This window comes from Sardina pilchardus, chromosome 5 (assembly GCF_963854185.1).
Source record: "Sardina pilchardus chromosome 5, fSarPil1.1, whole genome shotgun sequence".
Classification (NCBI taxonomy): Eukaryota; Metazoa; Chordata; class Actinopteri; order Clupeiformes; family Clupeidae; genus Sardina; species Sardina pilchardus.
This window is the reverse complement of record NC_084998.1, coordinates 23,406,542-23,426,840: the sequence shown is the minus strand read 5'-3', so window position 1 is coordinate 23,426,840 and position 20,299 is coordinate 23,406,542. Positions and strand designations below refer to the sequence as shown.

Below are 20,299 nucleotides of genomic sequence, written 5' to 3'. Positions count from 1 at the left end.
AAATACATTACTTCAAACATTGCCCTGAGATTTCGCCATAGTCATAAAATACCACATATCCCAGAAGCCACCTCTTTCGGAGCATGCGCATTTTAGTGCATTGTGCTGTGGCTACTCACATTGAAAATACTAAGGGTGTATCTTACTGGAGGTTAAGTTATAAACAAATATAGAACTTAATCATTTTTATTTCAAGTCATACATGGATTGACTATCTACCCAGCGCTATTCACACCACAACAACTCTTTTTGACGATATGGCGGAGAGTAGCAGTGCGGCGAATCTTCCGCCCGGAGACCCACAGCTTATAAACATGATTGTTGAGCATCTGAAAAACCGAGGCCTCTTCGATGAGTTCAGACGAGACTGTCTCGCTGATGTTGATACAAAAGTGAGTTTTTGACCGTTTCTACAATACAGACTAACTTAACGTTCAAAGATTATAATAGGCTCCCGATTTACAATAGACATTCGCTGGACTGGATCATGCGTTACCTCATAGCCCATGCTATCAACTAGCCAAAGTTACTGCTCCTGTTCTGCACCTCTCTGATCTGATCTGTAGGCTACTAAACCAAATTGAACACCACGAGGTCCCTTATTAACTCATAGTGCGTATTCAGTAAACAGGGCAGGGAAACTATTCCTGCTGATGAGTGTGCAGTATGTTGTCAATGACAAATAGTTTAATGAAGGATCAGTAGAAAGGATTGAATTCAGAGTGACAGTGTTTTGTTCACTTTGTATGTCATTGTTGTCCCACTTCAGCCAGCCTATCAGAATTTACGCCAGAAAGTGGACAACTTTGTGTCCAATCATCTGAGCACTCAGGATTGGAACCCCTCAATCAACAAGAACCAAGTGCGGAATGGTCTCAGGCAGACTGTTGTACAGTAAGTACAGTAGTCCACGACACGGCACAAATGTATCAAAATAATTGATAATCATCCTACATGAGGTCGACCAAGCTCATTCCTGTGTTCTGAACAGATCAGGCATGCTGGAATCTGGGGTGGACCGGATTATCACACAGGTGGTGGACCCTAAACTGAACCACATCTTCCGGCCACACATAGAGGATGCCATTCATGGCTTCCTTGACATGAAGGAAGAGGGTGGCTCTAACGCCATGACAACAGAAGCGGAGCCACAGGATGTCAACAACGCAGTCCCTAAAACACCATGAGGTGTGGTTCTCTGGAAACAGACTGGTTCGTGCACCTGAGCATGCTATCGGCCAGCGATTTTTGGCTGCTGGTATAGTTTGCCCCAGTGCTGAAAGTTTTGCGGAACGTCGGATGACGTGAGAATTTGTATCTGTTAACTGGAATGAGAGAAGCAGCTTTATTTGATTCAGAATTTCAGGGTATGAGATATTCTGTCAGATTTTCATAACATACTTGAAATTCTCCTGGGGGTGTGTGTTTGTAATTATGTGTGAGAGCTGAGTGGGTGTACATTATTTTATTTTTCTTTGCTATGCAGCAATAAACTAGGAATTTCAACATGCCACCTGAATTGTTTTGGTCTCTGAAATGTTCTGAGAAGAACTCTCAAGACCACCTATCTACATCAGACCATTTCAGACCAAATGTCCTAGAACTCTACTCTATTGGCCTGGGACTGTCCTCAGACACATGGTCGGACGCCTCCCTAGTGTATGGAGGATAGCGGCGATTGTGATTATGTCTTTGTTTCCAGACAGGGTGTGTAATGTATGAATTAAAACTACAAGGGTACGAACTTTTGTATTTGCGAAACAACAAAAAGATAAATCTACACAAATGTGAACTGAGGAAGGACTCGATACTCGATATGTGTGTGAAGGTGCACATCTGCTCTCGGAGAGAAGAAATCTTTTCATCACCTTTTTCTGTCTCTGTATGCACAGTCACAATGACAACTTTTTGTCTACTCTTGAATTGAGTTATTTGTCTGAGCTGTTGTATTGCAATGAGAATGTCCATTTCTCCATGCTTGACCCTAGCGTGACCCTATGACTTTAGGGTTCCTTTTTGACAGCTGCACTTGTTGAGCATCCTTTGTAAACCATTGTAAAATGGAGAACTACTCTTCACATAAATTTGAATTTGCTTAAAGCTGTATTATTTTGTGTGTACTTTTACTTGCATAGGCAAGATGGGGGGGGGGGGGGGGGCCGAACATTTTTAGGGGAGAAAAATCCTTGCATCACTGTGGTTTGAGTTGGCTTTTGTTTCTTGGAGCTCAGCCATGGTCCTGTTTATTAATTCCAGCAATTTAAACAGTTGAGAAGACGGGATCCTCTCCAGCTTTTCCATTCCATCTGGAATCTTGACAGTGCACTGCAGATTATGCCATAAAAGCTCCTTGTGTTCCCCGCAATAAGGCTAGGGTGTGAAGTGATTGAAAGCATTTGGGCCAAGTTGCAGCATCTCTCTAGTGACTCTGTGTGTGTGTGTGTGTGTGTGTGTGTTTAGCTACGTTCAGAGTGAGGAGAGAGGCTCTGATGGGTAGGAATGTTGCTGACTGCGGACAAAGATTGGCTTGTGTGTCCGGGAGAGGGAGAGGGAGCGAGGCGAGGAGATGTTGCTCAGCGATAGCCTGCATATGTCTCTCACCAGCTGGCGTCTGAGAATGTGTGGCCCAGAGAGACTTCTATGCTGACCCGGGAGCATGTTCTCTATCTCCCACCACTTAGAACACTGTGTTACAATAACAACTACCCAAAGAGAACATGAAATATCAGAGACCTTACTAGGCCTAAATAATCAATTAATTCACTTTAGGGTCTAAGATTGGATGATTATAAACTGGCCCACTAGTTTTGTTTCACAATCACAAAGGGAAAGCATTCAACCCCCTTTTATGGGTGATTGAAGAAGACATTCTGACTGTTCAGCTGATGAAAAAGATTAAACTGTAGCAATGCTTTATTAGAAAAAACACCTTCCATATGGCAGAGCCTTGCACAGTTCAACCAAGTTGTCAGGACATTGGCCACCTTGTGTCCCAGCGGTGAACCTCTCGTGCCCAAATGTGGAGTGTGGAGCAAGAGTAGAGTGAGACTGCCACTCTGCTGGCAGCGCACTGAGGAGCCGAGTAGGTGTTTGACCAAGACTGCTGGATGGGACAACTCCTTTTGAGGGTGTGAGAAGTTTGCTCTCCAGCAATGAAGGTGCTGATATAAAATAACGATGTGAAATTTGGTCAGTACTCTCTAGGTACCTGTGTAGGGTCAGTTGGCATCAACATTTGGATTGTGATTACATCCAAGGTTCTCTGGTGTACGTGTGACAGGTTGCACATAAGGTCTTGGGTGTGTATGGTGTAGGCAATGCCTATTTTTAGACCTTTAATATTATTTTAATTGCCACATGGGACTATGATGGGATCACTATGATCGCTGCTGTATCAGCCAGATCTGATTATGATGCCTTGCCACCTTCATCGTCCAGAAACATGAGCCCTCTCCGCTCTCCTTAGCAGCCGTGATCAGGCGCTGTCATGTGGGCATGCTGGCCTTCCTGGTGGCCCCCGAGGGGAATTCAAACCATTCACCATTAGTGACCGTGGTGGCTCCCTCTAACCTTCTCTCTCCAGCGCTCCGTCAATCATTTGATTGAGCCTCTGCCCTCTTGCTTTCTGCCCCAGTGTCTTTTTAAATCTCTATTTTATGTTTATTTATCTCTGTTTATCCATTTCTCTCTTCAAGTATTCATCAGTTGTCTTTGGTGTTTAAAATGAAAAACCTTTAGCTGGGATCAAGTTAAGATGGTATCAAGATACAGTAAAGATACAGTAAGTCCTCCTCATCCATCACGACATGATGGGGGAGAAAAATACTAAATGATCAAGAAACAAGTATATAAATCTATAACTATAAAACACTGCAAAGGCATATTTCTACTTGTGAATTTCTGATTATTAGCGTCACCACATTGTCACTGATAACAGTTTGAACTGACTTCCAAAAGGCCATCTTTCAATAGTTTTTGCTTTTCTGTATCTGCAGAGGCCTTCTGCTGAGAAAGGACAAGCCACTAGGGGGCATAATGTGGCTCTTGCTTGCTTGTGCTTGTACTATATCAAAAGTATAGGTTAAGTCTGCGAACCTAAATATTATAGCCATGTCAAACAAAGCAGTAGCTGAATCTTATATGAAATATACACATCCACTTTCAGTTCACTTTCAGTCATTAAATCTCCAAAGCTGACTGATTTAGACTCAGTGGACATGTTCCACAGATGAGAGCATTATCAACCAGAAAAGACTTTCCCTTTCATACCACTGTTTACATTTCTTATATATATATAAACCTTTGTAGGAATTTTATGGAATGATTTAATCATGCATTGCAGGCAGTGCTTATTTTTTACTACTGTTATGTTATTTTAAATGTCACAAGGAACTAAAATTAGACCACCACGACGAGAGTTCTGTATGTTGTGGACTCCACGGGATAGCATGATCTCAGTGCCAAATTTAGTTAATTACCTTGTGCTTCTTTTCCATTGCATCACCTCAAGGATTTTTGTACCCTGACTGACCCACCAGGAAGAGGTTGCTGTAGCCTGCAAATATGCAGCAGATGTATGCAGCACCCAGACACATTGGATCATTTTAATGTAAATATGTGATTGATTACAAGCTAATTTTGCATACATACTTCGTCATTGTTTTTATAATGAGCTGGTTATGCTTACAAAGGACTTTTATGTTACAGTTGCTCTTTTAAGATAGCCAGCAGTGAATTGTATGATTATATCAAATATGTACTGTACACACATCATACTAGTTGCATCAATGTCTCTGAAAATACATTAAAAAAAACACTATTACAAGGTACATTAAGGGGAAAGCAGCAAACAAAAAAACTATATGTTAAAGGGTGACACCATTTCTTTATCAAAATGGAATATTCTTCCAAAAATAGAGGTCTTTTATCAGGTCATGGACTCTCCATGGATGGAGACTAGGTGCACAGACCCCTTAATTCGTATAATATAAAATGATGTCTCTTATTATATAATGAGTATAGGGGCCTACAGTGGCATGTATAAAAAGTACATGTTGCAATGATGTATATGTTTTTGGCCTCAAAAGTTGTTAGATTTAGGTTTTTTTTTTAAGTTAAATAAGCTTGGTTGTAGATTGGCCACTGTGTGAATTCCCTATAGCACAAGAAATGTAACATCTCTCGTGTATATTTGAAGTAGGCAATGAAAATGATACCTTCTGACACATGAGGCACATATTTATTTTTTGTCATTATTGTTTTGGTAGAATTCTTACTCGTAATTGGGGTAATGGATAGTAATTCTGAGGACCCCTTCTTGAAGTCTGTGTCGATGAAGAAATTGTTTTTTGGTATGTAATCTCTGATAACAATTTGGTTTCAACTGGCTGAATACACTAAAACTGGACCTTTTATGCAATTTTCAGATTTGACTCGGGCATGAATCTCCACCCTGGAAAGAGATGGATACTGGCCACAAGCATGGGTGTTTTGTTCTTCGATATTTGGGCCAATACAATACCTTCAGCCAACTTTATACAAAGTGAATGTTATATCAGTTATTGGCTGCTAGTTGTTCATAACATGCTTAACATTACCCTTATCTTCAATTTATACAGCAAACTTATTTCTATAAACGTACCTTACAAAACTAGGCCAAGACATCATGACATTTTATAAATAGGTCACTATGCCTAATGTGTCTCTGGATCTTTTTGCACTTGAATTTGTACTTCATGGTTACTCAACGTTTTAATCCTTACAATATAGTTGCTAGTAACTAGTCTATATAAGTATTTGCAAAGCTGAGCCGATCATTTTTGTAAAGACAATCCAGTCCATTCACACAGCGTTCCCTGTAACATTAGAAATCAGACCTTGTGCATGCACTCACAATAGCCTAGTGTTAAATGAGCCCGTGCAGGACTTAAAAAAAAAGTGTCCAGTATGTGGAAAGCAGTGACACAGCACATTTTTAGCCAGAGATATGCAGCAATTAACCCCCCTCCTCCTCCTCCTCTCCCCATCCATCCCCCCCTCCAGAACCCCATAAGGAACCTACTAATGGCGTGTGAAATTACACATTCACTTTATCATGGGACGTCGAAAAAAAAGTGTCAGCTGACGTTGCATTTGTCTTCTGGACATTGCAAATCACCAGAGTAATTATTGAAGAAAGTTGAGAGTGAGGGGGTGGGGGGGTGGGGGGGTGGAGTAGGGTTTGGGTGACCATCGCCCTCTTTCCAAACCCGAAACCCCTGCTATGAAATGCAGCTGTTTGCTTCTCTCGAACTCTTGACTGCGAACGACCCAGCCACATTACACCCACCCGCCCCCCCTACGGAAAGCCCCCCACATCTGTTTGGGTTAATTGCCCAGTGGATGTTTCTAGCCCATTAGGGGGAGATGTCTTTCAGACAGTGGCACACTGAGGTCATTGCTGTGAGATCAGCCTCTCCATACACATGTGGCTCTCCCATTTCATCAGGCATCAGTGTGCAGCAGCTCAGCCCAACACTACACTACTACTGTACACTACACTACACTACACTACACTACACTACACTACACTACACACTACACTATACACTACACTACACTACACTACACTACACTACACTACACTATACTATACTATACTAAACTATACTATACTACACTATACTACATTCTACTACTACACTACACTACACTACACTATACTATACTATACTGTACTATACTACACTACACTATAATATACTACACTATACTACATTCTACTACACTACACTACACTACACTACACTACACGCTACACTCCACTCCATTCCACTCTACACTACACTACACTGTACTGAATGGCTCAATAATAATAAAGGATAAAAGTCATCATTGTTGTTGTTGGAGTCTTATGCTGTTATTACAATACTGAGCATTGTGATGTGACATTATTTCTGGCTTTGAGGATGGAAAGGGACATGTTAATACATTGTAATTTATACTGAAAGAAAGTTATCTTCTCAATTGTGTGTTGTGGCCTGATTACAGTACCTCTTCTTCAAAGTGTTTGACATTCTTCCAAACTAGCTCTTTGTATTACACATTATCCATTATAATTTGGTTTACATCAGTATATGGGATTATAGTGTGCTGGCCTATTACAAGTTACAGTGCCTAGGAAAAGTATTCACATCCTTGGATATTTCCCCTTAATAATCTTTATATAATGCAAAATAAGCGATTGCATAAATATTCGAAATGATAAATCTAAACAATATATTTTATGAGATGGGAGAAACTATTCATACAGCAACTTTTGCCCAAGTTCTTCACTAGTCAAAGCTCTATGGGTGAATGGCAAAGCTCTTGTTAAATCTCAACTAAAGTTCACCCAAAGACATGTTGAAGACTCCAAGGTCACATGGAAGCAGGTTTGTTGGTTTGATGAAACCAAAATTGATCTTTTTGGCCATCAGACTGTGCTAGTTTTGATGGACACAAAAATGCACCACCTCTAATTTGAAGTATGGTGGTGATAGCATCATGCTATGGGGGTACTTCTCGACAGCAGGCCTTAGAAGGCTTGAAAAGGTAAAAGTGAAAATAATCTAGCAAAATATATGCGACTCCTGGAGAACAACCTGGTTAAGTCTGCAAGAGAACAACGACTTTTTTTTACTCTCCAGCAAGACAATGAGCCGAAGACTACAGCGAAAACGACACAGAAATTATTTAAAGACAACAGAGTGAATGTTCTGGAGTGGCAGAGTCAAAGCTCAGACCTTAATCCTATAGAAAATCTGTGGGTGGACAACCTGGCAGAGCTTAAGAAGTTTTGCAAAGACAAACGGAAAACTGCATTATCCAGATATGCAAGACCTATCCATCCATGCTTTAATTGGGGCTAGAAGTGCATCTGCTCAATGCTGACTGAATATCTATGTAATCACTTATTTGCATTATATATTTTGAATTAATTAACATAACTTTGTTGAAATCTGCAATCACTTTGATATTAGAAGGGTTTTGTGTAAATTATTGTAGAAAAGGCCAAATCAAATTCTAAGATTCATCAAAGATCAAAATTCCATGTATAAAAGCAGTAAAAGTGTATCCAAGATCTAGGGGAGGGGGTTACTTTTTATAGGCACTGTACAAGTTATGCCTCTAAGTTCAACTGGCCCGGCCTCATCTCAAACCATTTTTGTAAAGATGAAAGCACAAGACTGGAGTGACGTGAGTGGACACTCCACTACAGATGTCAGCACTTGTGCAATTTCATTGATTTACCTGCTTGTTTTTGGCATGTGTCTGTGGTCCATGTTTGCAAGGGCAGCCTGTCACAGACCGTAAATGGTTGTAGTAAACAACCCCCCCCCCCCCCTTCCACACACACACACACACACACACACACATGTATATACATACATATACACACACAGGCACGCGACACAAGTGGATACAAATGCACACAAAGAAATCATTTGCTAATGTGAAAAAATACCAATATCTTTGGCATTTCTGTTTGTCCCAACCTCTTCCATTGGGTTATTAGCACCCCATCATCTACAACAGAACAAATCCACACAGCAATAGCCATAGATTATAAATGCCTCGATTCAATATATAATGGGCCACAGGTAATGATCTGGACTTTTCACAGAATAAGAAATTAAAATGTTGATTGCTTAATCCCATGTGAGCTCTCTTCGATGGTAGAAAAAGTTTTGATAACGACAGTTTTCTTTGCACTAATCTGTGCTTACATATTCAAAGCACAGTATGTGCATCTGTTTTTGCATCTGTGTGTATGTATGTGTGTGGGGGTGGTGAGTGAAGGTTTTAGGACCGAGGCCAAATGGTGAATAACAGGCAGGTCAACTGAGGTTAAGGCTACTCTCTGTGTGTGTGTGTGTGTGTGTGTGTACACACATAGTATATACACACATATATATATATCTGTGTGTGTGTGTGTGTGTGTGTGTGTGTCTACTTAGTAAATGTGTCAAGTGTGGAACTCCGCTAGGTGTTTGTTTGTACCATGATGTATTTTTACTCTTTGCAAAGCTGTATAAATACAACATGGTATAAACAAACACCCAGTGGAGTTCCACACTTGACATATACACATATATCTGTGTGTGTGTGTGTGTGTGTGTGTGTGTGTGTGTGTGTGTGTGTGTGTGTGTGTGTGTGTGTGTGTGTGTGATTGTGTGTCTACACACATAGCATATACACATATATCTGTGTGTGTCTCTCTGTGTGTGTGTGTGTGTGTGTGTGTGTGTGTGTGTGTGTGTGTGTGTGTGTGTGTGTGTGTGTGCACATACTCTATACATGTGCTCAACTGCATGTTGTTTTTTGTGCTTTGGGTTTGTGTATGATGACACTGAAGTATGAGATGCAGGGGAGCCTCACTAGTGCAAACAGATGTAGGTCGGGGGGGGGGGGGGGTGCCCCCCCTGTGCCCCCCCTGTACTCACCAATGTCCTGACCTAGGGGTGACACTGATCACCTGATGCCTCTGCCCAGAGGTCCTGGACTTAGGTCACAAGCTTCAGGATCATTCACAAAAACATCCTCTTCCCTCCCTCCCCCCATCCCCATGACACACACACTGGCTCAGGAAAGGTCAAAGGTTACGCAGAGTGTGAAAGGTTGGGCGTCCGAGACGGCAGCGTTACAGTAAGCTAGGATGCTGGCATACCAGTGGAGTGGCAGGCCTGACGTGTTTGCTGCTCTTTGCTCGTGCCATCGGACATTTCGGACATCATTTCGTCAAGCAGACTGGGTCAAACTATAGCCCCTATATTGTACCTGTCCAGATTTACAGCCGGAAGCTCTTCTAGAAGGCTCATCGAAAATGGCAGTGAAAGGTGTGTGTGTGTGTGTGTGTGTGTGTGTGTGTGTGTGTGTGTGTGTGTGTGTGTGGTGGTGGTGGTTGGGGGGGGGCATAACCAGGGCACTGCAAATACTCTCCCCAATCCCCGCTGGGATTGCACTCTGGCTCTACCTCAAACATTACACACTAGCCCCTCATACAATCCAAAAATAAGAGTTAACATTGAAACTGACCCTCTAAAAATATCCCTGCCAGCTCCCAGTAAGCCCAGAAACGACTTGCTGAGTGAGTGTGTGCCAATTAAGAGAGTTCTACGGCATCAGCAGTTACGATCTTAATCACAGGAGTCGCATTAAAGGTAATACGAGATCTCAAATCTACTGAACGTTTCGCGGACCAGCCTTCCTTCCATTAGACCTTCAAGATTGCAAGATAATCTCAACATGAGATTATTATTAAAAAAAAACAAATGACGGAGTCATTGTGGACTGTAAAAAACCTAGACACACCGCTCTCTATGCATTTGGAAAGTTGTGCATAGATTTAAAGGATTAGCTCAGTGTTCCTTCTCCCGTCTCCAGTTTCCCTCTCTGCCCTGATTTTGACCCACACCGGGTAGTTCAGTTGGCAGCGCAGAGATAGCCCCTGGCCAATAGCCAGTGAGTACACATCCCCCCTCGGCTAGATGACTTGAGGCTCATCAGATAAAAAGTTGATACAGTAGAGTGTCACTGAAAAGCCACACTCTGAGGTGATGTATATAAGATTTCTTAGACACTATAACGTTATACGTAAGATACATAAGATAACACCCGTTCTATACATTATAACGTATGGTACATAAGATAAAATCCTAAAAAGAACCTAGTAATCAAAAGCAGTTTCAGTTAAGCAGTAACTCTCGTAGCACGTTCAATAAAAATTGCACTTTTCTGCTTTTTTGAACTTCTGGTTAGATGCAAACTGCATTTCGTTGTCTTTGCAATGTCAATGAAGTTGAATCTAATCTAATCTAATCCAAAATTTAGTTGCACTTTGTGATGTGTATTGTGTACATGTGTACCCCATGAATTACGATGAGACTTCATAAAAACCCATGGTATGATCCATACGAACACAGAGATATAAAGGTTTTACTCTACCTGAACGTGCTGATGAACACTAATGAAAGCTGGCCATGTTGACCACAGTAGATGACAGAAGCAGCCCTCCATTCTTTGTTTGTCTATTTTATTTTCCCCTAACAATTCTCCCTGCATGCCACCAAAAACTTTGGTCACATATAGAAAAAAGTGTGTAAGTATCTGTATTTTGTTGTCAATCATTAATTTCAGAATTAAAGGAGAAATGAAGAAACGTTGCTAAAAAAATGTGCCAATGTTCCTAATGATAGATGGCAGCACATGAAGGTGTGTTATAGTGATCTGAGCCAGCAATTAAGACCACCAGGCTACAGTGTATCATCCTAAGTCTCTTCCAGACAGCCTGAACCATGGTTTGAGTAATGGCCAACGCAGATCAGACAAGGGACTGAACAAACACATCTCGACGAGAAGAACACAGAGTGCCTGCACGTACTGTAGCCCAGGACAACAGCATCAGTGGGCTGGAGAGGCACAAGGGAGTCCTCTGCTTCTGCTCTCCTTTCAGGGAGCTAAAGTGTTTATTTGAACCATAGCCCCTGCCTAAAACCTAGCTTACTGCCCTCTGGAGACTCCCTCTCTCCTCTCTCTCTCTCTCTCTCTCTCTCTCTCTCTCTCTCTCTCCCTCTCTCTCTCTCTCTCTCTCTTTCACTCCTCTTTTGGCAGCGCGCTCGGGCCTGTTAAAGCATGCCTGGCGCGGGAGGCATGAGCTGTGCAGCGCTGGGTTCCGCGCCTGCAACTCCTCACCGTCACACTGCGGCGTCAGCATCTGCCACCGGGTACGAAGATGGGGGGGGGGGGGGGGGTGGTGTGGGGGGGCGCTCTCTCCGCACACAGGCCGCCGTGGCTCAATCAACACTCGCATCACACAGCCAAAACACACACACGCACACACACGCACACACGCACACACATACACATACACACACACACACACACACATACACATACACATACACACACACACACACACCAGTGTACACATACATAAATAAAATGGCACCGACATGGGGTGGCAAGTCATCGCTCTGTTTTATGGTCCTAATACGAAATGGCAGCCAAACCATTTAAGTAGCATATAGCGAAATGCTGGGTTCGATGTGCGTCATTAGGACTGATGGCAAACGAGGCCGCAGAAAAATCGAGAAAAAGGGGAAAGGAGGCTGAAAATCACCAGACACCATTTTGTCCTCCAAAAACAACCATGGCACAGCAAGTCCTTTGTTTACTCCCATCATCTAAGGGAGTCTTCTATCTCCTGTGAGGGAGAATGGACTACTGTCTGCTGCACCTGGCCTCGCTGCACTTCCTAAAGAGGATGCATGAAATTGCAGAGGTCACTGACTCTGTTGTTTCCAAAAACACGTCTCCCCACACCACACGTCATAGTTGTTTGCAGGCTGCTTTAGGCATGTGCTGGTACATTATGTCTTGCGTTATGTAAATAGTTTGCTGAAGACTGAAGGTGAATGTGGTAAATGTTTACATATCCGCAACGACATAAATTACTGCTGTTGTGTTTTACATCACTGTTCGTTCCACAGAAAGGATAACGGTGAATGGATACCTATTAGCAATGATGGGCAAAATGTAGTGAGCTAAGCTACAAGCTATTCTATAAGCTACTCTTGAAGGAGAAATCCAGAGATTTTTCATATAGATCTCGACAACATCATATTTCTCGAAGGTCACGAGCACTGTCTTCATGGAAAACCCCCCTCCCTGAAAACAATGGTTTTACCTAGTTTGTGTTGTTCCAGCCAACAGTTAAAGCTTCCAGGCAGCTACAGAGCAACACTCTGGGGGCATTCATGAGCCCCCATGTTCATGCCCCCAGAATGTATTGCCATAGCTGCCTGGCTGCTTTACCAATTGTTTTTGCTTTTCTTCATACTGACAGTTTTCAGTGACCACGAGAATATAGAGAGATAAATATGAAAAATTGGATTTCTCCTTTAAGCTTGATTTACGCTATATTTTCTAAGTAGCTTACCCATCACTGCCTGTAAGTCACAAAAACTCAACACCTGCAAGAACTTTGTGAACACAACTGCCACTAACTGTGACAACGGAGACAAGAGAAAATCCACTGACTTAAAATCATACTCCTCAGTTCTGGCGAAAGGTGGTTGACATTTGACCCCAAAGCTCCATTCAAATGACATCACTTTGTTCCGTGTTCCTGTTCGCCATCTGTTGATTGGCAGTGCTCAGTCCCAGCCTCCCTATTTGCTTCCCATTTACAAAGTCTGCAATAAAAAAATAGAGGTTTTTGAACACACTCCTTGAATAGCCATTTAGAGGTAAAGGAGAATTTGGCTGATTTCATACATTATAATCAAGGGCTTTGCCTTTAACCACAATCGAAAACAAGGTTGGTTTACCGGAGGGCTTTAAGACTGCCGTTGAACAATGCATGAGTAGACTGTTTTCCCCAAATGTGATGGAAGACCCAGTGACCAAAGGCAGCCTCTGCCTGGAGACTCTGTTGTGCTAGCTGATGTAAACAGCCGAACTGATGCTCTGAAGCACCATGCCGGAACGCCATGCCATTTGTCACTGTGCACAACAAGCTCCAACTGAGATCCCCAGCTCACCCAAAGCACTCCATCCTAAGGAATGGCATCCTCCTTCCTAATCCTACTCAGGCCTGACCTGGAAATGTTTGTGGCCACAAGCGGGACACACAGATCTGCAAAACAGCTCGCCTCTGCCATTGTGTAATGGCACGGACGCATTCTGTGCATATCTGCTGGTCTGAGGTCAGTGGTATAAATGTTTGCCGATTGGACCTCTCCGCAGTGCCGTTGACCTGCTCTTTACCTCCCACTCGCTGGATGTCCCAATCACATCAATCAAGTTGGGGTGAAGTATTCAAAACAAGGAAGGGACTTAGGCATTGGCAGGCGTAAAACATCTATGGTACAGGCCTTTGACCTCTGACAGAGCTCTCTGACAGCCACACTTCCTCCACTTGTCTTGATGTTCAAAAATGACAAAGTCTCTCACACACATATTCCGACACACTCCATTATTCTGTATGTGTATCACAACAGTACCTCCTGTATACAGAGAGAGAGACACACAAACATTAAACAAACACTTTTGGATAAACACATCAAAGCTAGACAGTGCATTAGACAAATGGATTCCCACTCATACCCATAGGACATCCAGAGGGATAAAATATTTGATCCTTGAAGAGTTTGAAAGAGAAATAGGTAGCCTTTCACCTCCACAAACATGAACTTATTCAAAATGTATTTATAAATGTATTGTCAACATTGTGATGCAATGCTCTCACATTCTTAATTTAGCAAATGATACAGTGAATGTCTTGTTATGCTGGTCAGTAAAAAATGGCCATAGACACATGCTCTCGAGGTGTACATCAGATGTCTATTGGCTGGATAAGGACTGTGTGTGTCTGCTGTACGGGTTATCTATTAATGTTGTAGTGCAGCTCGTTACAATTTCCCTTTGACCACGTTGTCTGTTGGCTAGTTTACCTAAAATAAATGTCCCCGCTTCTCCAGTGTCGCTAACACTACTGACAAACTCTCCACTCAGCTCTCATTGAAAGTCCGCCCTTCAAACTTGGACGTGAGTCTCGTCACTTGCGATTGGCCAGCGACGAAATGACAGCACCTGCTTGGCTCCTTCAGACAAACTTACACAAGCGTTAGCGAAATATAGCCAGCATCCATTCCTTCTCTGGCGTTCATTCACGTTAGAAACGGAGTAAGGAACGCACAAACAAACCTATGAAACAACGACCGACTAACTAACCTTTGAGCGCTTTCGAGTTGAGAAGACATGGACGTTAAATTGGCATTGATGGGTGTTTTAATATTTTCCATTTTATACGAAGTCCGCGCTACAGATGTAACCGAGCATGAAGCATCTCAGGAGCGAGCTCTGAGCCTCCAGAAGAGAAGACTTACCCTGCAGAACACAGGTAACGACTTGCTCATGAGACACCTTCATGGCCACCTCTGCCAGATTGCAGATGTTGCGCGGACGTAACCTTGGTGCCTGCAGAGGTGCAACGTGTCCGTGCAGTTTTTACGCACAGCCTAGTGAGAATGCAGTGCTTCAATCATGAGCTAAACAAACGATAGACTGGTGTAACAAGGATACTTCACAATGCTGTAAAAACACTGTTCTAGTTGAATTCGTGTTTCAACTTGCAGCGCATTTATTTTGGTAGGATACTGTTCGAAGCATAGCATCCAACTGTGGAGATAGCCTAATGAAATGTATGAAAGCAGCTGTGTGGATATAAATACAAATTCCGAGTAATACATAACAGAAAATGGACCAGTTAACATGATATAATTATCATCAACCTTGTCAAATGTGTATTTACCATTTGTGCATTTGTGTGCGTATGTGTTGTAGCTGATATCCAACATTGCCTGTTGTCTGCGGGGGATGTCGGCTGTGGCATGTTTGAGTGCTTCAGCAACAACACCTGTGAGATTCGGGGCCTGCATGACATCTGCCTGACGTTCATGCACAATGCTGGCAGATTTGACTCTCAGGTAAATAGCTTTCAGTGTATTAGTTATGAAAATGATTATCTCTCTTTGTCTCTCTCTCTCTCTCTCTCTCTCTCTCTCTCTCACACACACACACGCGCGCGCGCGCATACACACGCACGCACGCACGCACGCACGCACGCACGCACGCACGCACACACGCACACACACACACACACACACACACACACACACACACACACACACACACACACACACACACACACACACACACACACACACACACGCACGCATACACACCTCATCAAAGCATCCTCTCACCACTAACACCAAAGGAGAGCTGAGAGCAACACGACAGTACATTACAGTACTTATCCTGTTACATGTGTAACAGGATAAGTACATAACAAGGCATAACAGAAATGGAAGTACACAGTATTAAAGAGTAGAAGTAATTGATAAATTATATGTTACAAATTGCCTACCTGTTTTTCGAATCTACAGTTTTTCCACACAAATGACCAATAGTTTAAGTATAACTCAGTACCTTTAGTATACTCTAATTGTTTAAATTCCTCTTGTGTGCATTGCATAGGCTGGCTGTAAACTGAAGCTTTTACTTTCTACTTTCTTATACAGTAATACCCACTAAGTGTAGTGCAAGTGTAGCTTAGTATACATTCTTGGCTGTAATTTCACTGTAACATAGGCTGTGGAGGAGGTTGTCTACTCTAATTTTTGGTAAAAACAAAACCCTGCCAAGTAGGGTGTAAGTACAGCTCCCTTCTACATAACTTTCTACAAATACAGAATAGGTTAAGTTTGCCCACGGGGCAAGTGCCAGTGGGGACCCAGGTTCGAGTACAGCCAGGGTCATTTCCCAATCCCACCCCATCTCTCTCCCCCTCTCACTTCCTGACAATCTCTAACTGTCGTTTCACAATAAAGGCAAAACATGTCTACACAAGGCATGGCTGATTACAACAAATTATTTCAACAGAATAATTAGATTGTCAACAAATGCTACATTTATGCCCAATATACCAGAGAAACACACAGAAAATGTTACTTTCGGTTTCACGGAGTAAACACATAAAAATAAAAGCCACTGTCTATGAAGAACATGGTGGCACAGCTTCACAAACAAGTTTGTGTTATGTTATGTTGTATTTTGTTTGTATATTTCAAAAATATGTATATTAGATACAGATAGTAATGACTAGATCGCTGTTACCTTCCTTATTTGTAAAATGTTTGTAAATTTCCCAGTAACAACTGCTTTTATTCTAAGTTATTATCATACGTTTTTCTTTATTTTCTCTTTATTGATTTCTTCTTATGCCATATTACTAGGTACGTCATAGGCTGATGTAAAGTATTACCACACTAACATGATGATGCCTTGGCCAAAAAAAACAGCCTCGGCGCGATCTTGCCCTAGTGGCGCTCGGCCTCGGAGCCATGTTTTCACCGCTCCTCTCTCTGCCTCAGGGGAAGTCCTTCATCAAGGACGCGCTCAAGTGCATGGCCCACGGCCTGCGCCAGCGCTTCAGCTGTGTGAGCCGGCGCTGCGTGGCCGTCAAGGAGCTGGTGTTCCAGCTGCAGCGCCAGTGCTACACCAAGCACAACCTGTGCTCCGCCGTCAGGCAGAACGTCAACGTCATGGTGGAGATGATCCACTTCAGTGACCTTTTCCCCAAAGGGTGAGTCCTGCTCTCTCAGATACAAACACAAGGGGTGATAATCTATCGTGTGGAGCACTCTAGAGCACACCAACATGGCCCCTGCATCTGTTTTTTGAACAGACTATCACAGTAAGTCAAGTCACTGCATCTCTCTTTTAGGCTACTTGATTGATTTATTAGTGGTTTGGAAAGACAGCGATTTTGAACTGGGACGGTTTGGAGGGTTTTAGTACAGAGATGAACAGACAACTGAGCACTACAAGGAAAGCCTTATTTCGCTGTGAAAATGGAAAGCCCAGATAGGTACTGTCTTCTAGTGCCTTCAGGTTTTTGTATAGATTTTCAGATCATATATCAGGGATTGTATTGTGTCAGTGAGAGCTCGCATCTCTGCATCGCTAGCATGTCTGAAACAATGGCCATGTATTAGTGTATACCTTTTGATGTTAGATTAAGCACACTGACCATCAGAGTCCCCCCTGTCTGTTAGGCCGCACGTGGAGCTCGTGAACATCCTGCTGGGCTGCGGAGACGAGGTGAGGGAGGCGATCGGCCGCCGCATCCGGGCCCAGTGTGAGGTCAACTGGGGGGCGCTGTGTGCCAGCCTCAGCCTCTGTCCTCTAGCGAGGGGAGGAGCTGACCAGGCCCTCACCCCTGCCCCAGCCACCACCCGGGAGCACGGGAATACGCTGCCACCTGGAGGCCAGCCGGGGGAGGACGGCGAGCAGTCTTGGATGGAGGAGCTCTTGAACGAGAAGGACCAATCGAAACCGCAGGAGGCTCTCGGTGCTGTCCTGCCTCTGCAAGATAACAGCACTGGCACTTTAAAGCAGGAGCCTCGCGAGATTGATGATGGGGGACAGTAGAGATAGAACAGACACACAGAGAGAGAGAGAGAGAGAGAGAGAGAGAGAGAGAGAGAGAGGGACAGATAGGAGGGAGGGAGAGGGGAAAGAGAGAGTGAGAGAAAGAGGGAGAGAGTGAGAGAAAGAGAGAGAGAGAGAAAGAGAGAGAGACCACAGCAAGGACCACAACAAGGCCTGCTGCACATGTTACCAGAAACGCTGAATCTCAGGTTAAGATGTCCACCTCCTTACTGACTATTGAAGATAACAAGAAATGCAATGCACTCACTCACATACTGAATGCACATAGAACACATGAACACACTTACTCACACAAACACATAAAACAACACACACACACAATCCATATTAGTAATCAATAAGCTAAGTTGCCATGGGGCATCCAACACATACTGTACATCTGTCATTAGTATAACTACTAGAAGTAGAGATATCTGAACATAAGAGGATTTGGGGATTTGCTACCTATTGTATTTATTCCAGCTCATTTTACAGGGTTTTATGCTGTTTTGCTTTAAACCAAATCCTGTTCTATTACAATATTGACTGATTTATATGTAATATCCTTTGGATATACACTTGTGTGTGTTTCCTTGTTACCAATGTCACAGTTATGTATGTCTTGACAGGCACTTATATTTATATGGGACTAGCAAGACTGCCATTGTCATTTTTGATGTAAAGCAACTGAATGTTTGTAGTATAAACCCGTATATGTGCATTCTGTACAGTCTGGCACATTCAAGTTTTTTTTTTTTTTTAACTCTCAGAAACCTACAGTATAAGCTGGTTTGGATGACAATGCACAAATGTGATTGTCTTTCACATTCAATATACATTAACTTGTTGTAAATGTTGACAGTGAATTAAGGGATCTACCTCAACATTTCTCAGCTGTGACAGATATTGCAGGGGCAAAGTAAATGTTCACATACAGGAACAATATTTTTTCACTTTTTACCAGGGAAAACGTTTTACAACTATTTCATTCAAACATTGCATTCTTGTTTTGTAAGACTTGTAAATACAATATATATTTTTATTTATTTTGAGTATGCATGAGATCTATACATTGCGCTCTTAATCTCCCTTTTTATAATGCAACTGCAAATGTGAAGTGCCCTGAGGTTTTTATAGACATATTTGCAGTTTTTCTTTTCTTTTTTTTTGGTGGAGAAAATTAATATTGTAAATACTGTGTTCTTATTTTACCACAAGTTATATTATATGCAGTGCTTTCTAAGCATATATATATTTCAGCTGAATGTGAATGTGTCAGTGAAAACAACTGGTCATAATAAAGAAGCAGAGAAATCCCCAGTCTTCTTTATTGCTTTGTGTACTCGTAAGTGAGATTTGAAAAATAAAATAAAATATATATATATATATATATATATATATATGTATATATATATATATGTGTGTATATATGTATATGTGTGTATATATATATATTTTTTTTTTATTATTCTTTTTTTTATATATATATATATATATACACACCTGAATACCTCACCTTGCACTCTAAAAAGTGATATCTTAAAAATTACACATCTGCTGGCCCCAGACGTGGTGCGACTGGCTGGGGCACCTGCACCGTACACCGGCAACCCGGTCCTTTCGGGATCCCACCCCAATTCTCTCTCCCACTCACTTCCTGTCTCTCTCTACTATCCTATCTGATTAAAGGCATACAAACCCTAAATAAATAAATAAATGAATAAAAAAAATGACACATCTGTTGAGTATGCTCAGGGGGACCACACATCTTGTGTCAATTTCAACACACAATTATGTGGCTGGACGGGTGAAAGACAAGTTTCAGCTATCTCAAAGAAAACAATATGTTCCTGCACATATCAGCTGTGATGAAAGTTTCGAGGCCATGACATAGTGTTGTCAAGACAGCAATTTCACTGGATCTAAACAAACCAATCTAACCACAGCGGTGGCTTTCTTAATCTATTTCAATCTATTTTACAACGTTTACATGATCAAAATTGTGACTACAGAGTTTCAGCTAAGCATGGGGTTTCCTCCAGAGACCTGCATATGACTTCACAGCATGCGATGATGCCACATGTCTAAATGCAATGCTGTCGATGCCACTTCGAAAGTTTGTTAAGAGTCAGTGACACCGCAGTCATGGAAACAGAATGTCACACCTACTCTTGACTCTTTTTGTGTTATCCCTGAGCTGAAAGGCAATGTGTCATTTCAACACATTACTTTTTAGAGTGTGGATTTGCTTGACAGACCTTGTTGATTTAAGCATCCTGGG

At 42.3% G+C, this 20,299-nt stretch overlaps 1 protein-coding gene across 1 annotated transcript; it reads left to right on the top strand.

The window, feature by feature from the left end:
- The first annotated feature begins 69 nt into the window (after positions 1 to 69).
- LOC134080831 (uncharacterized) lies at positions 70 to 19,286 on the top strand. Its single transcript, XM_062537443.1, has 8 exons — positions 70 to 392; positions 770 to 894; positions 992 to 1,169; positions 1,635 to 1,641; positions 14,780 to 14,923; positions 15,367 to 15,509; positions 16,959 to 17,170; positions 17,643 to 19,286. The coding sequence occupies exons 1-8, from the start codon at positions 258 to 260 to the stop codon at positions 18,016 to 18,018; spliced, it is 1,320 nt and encodes a 439-aa protein (XP_062393427.1). The 5' UTR covers positions 70 to 257; the 3' UTR covers positions 18,019 to 19,286.
- Positions 19,287 to 20,299: the final 1,013 nt, after the last annotated feature.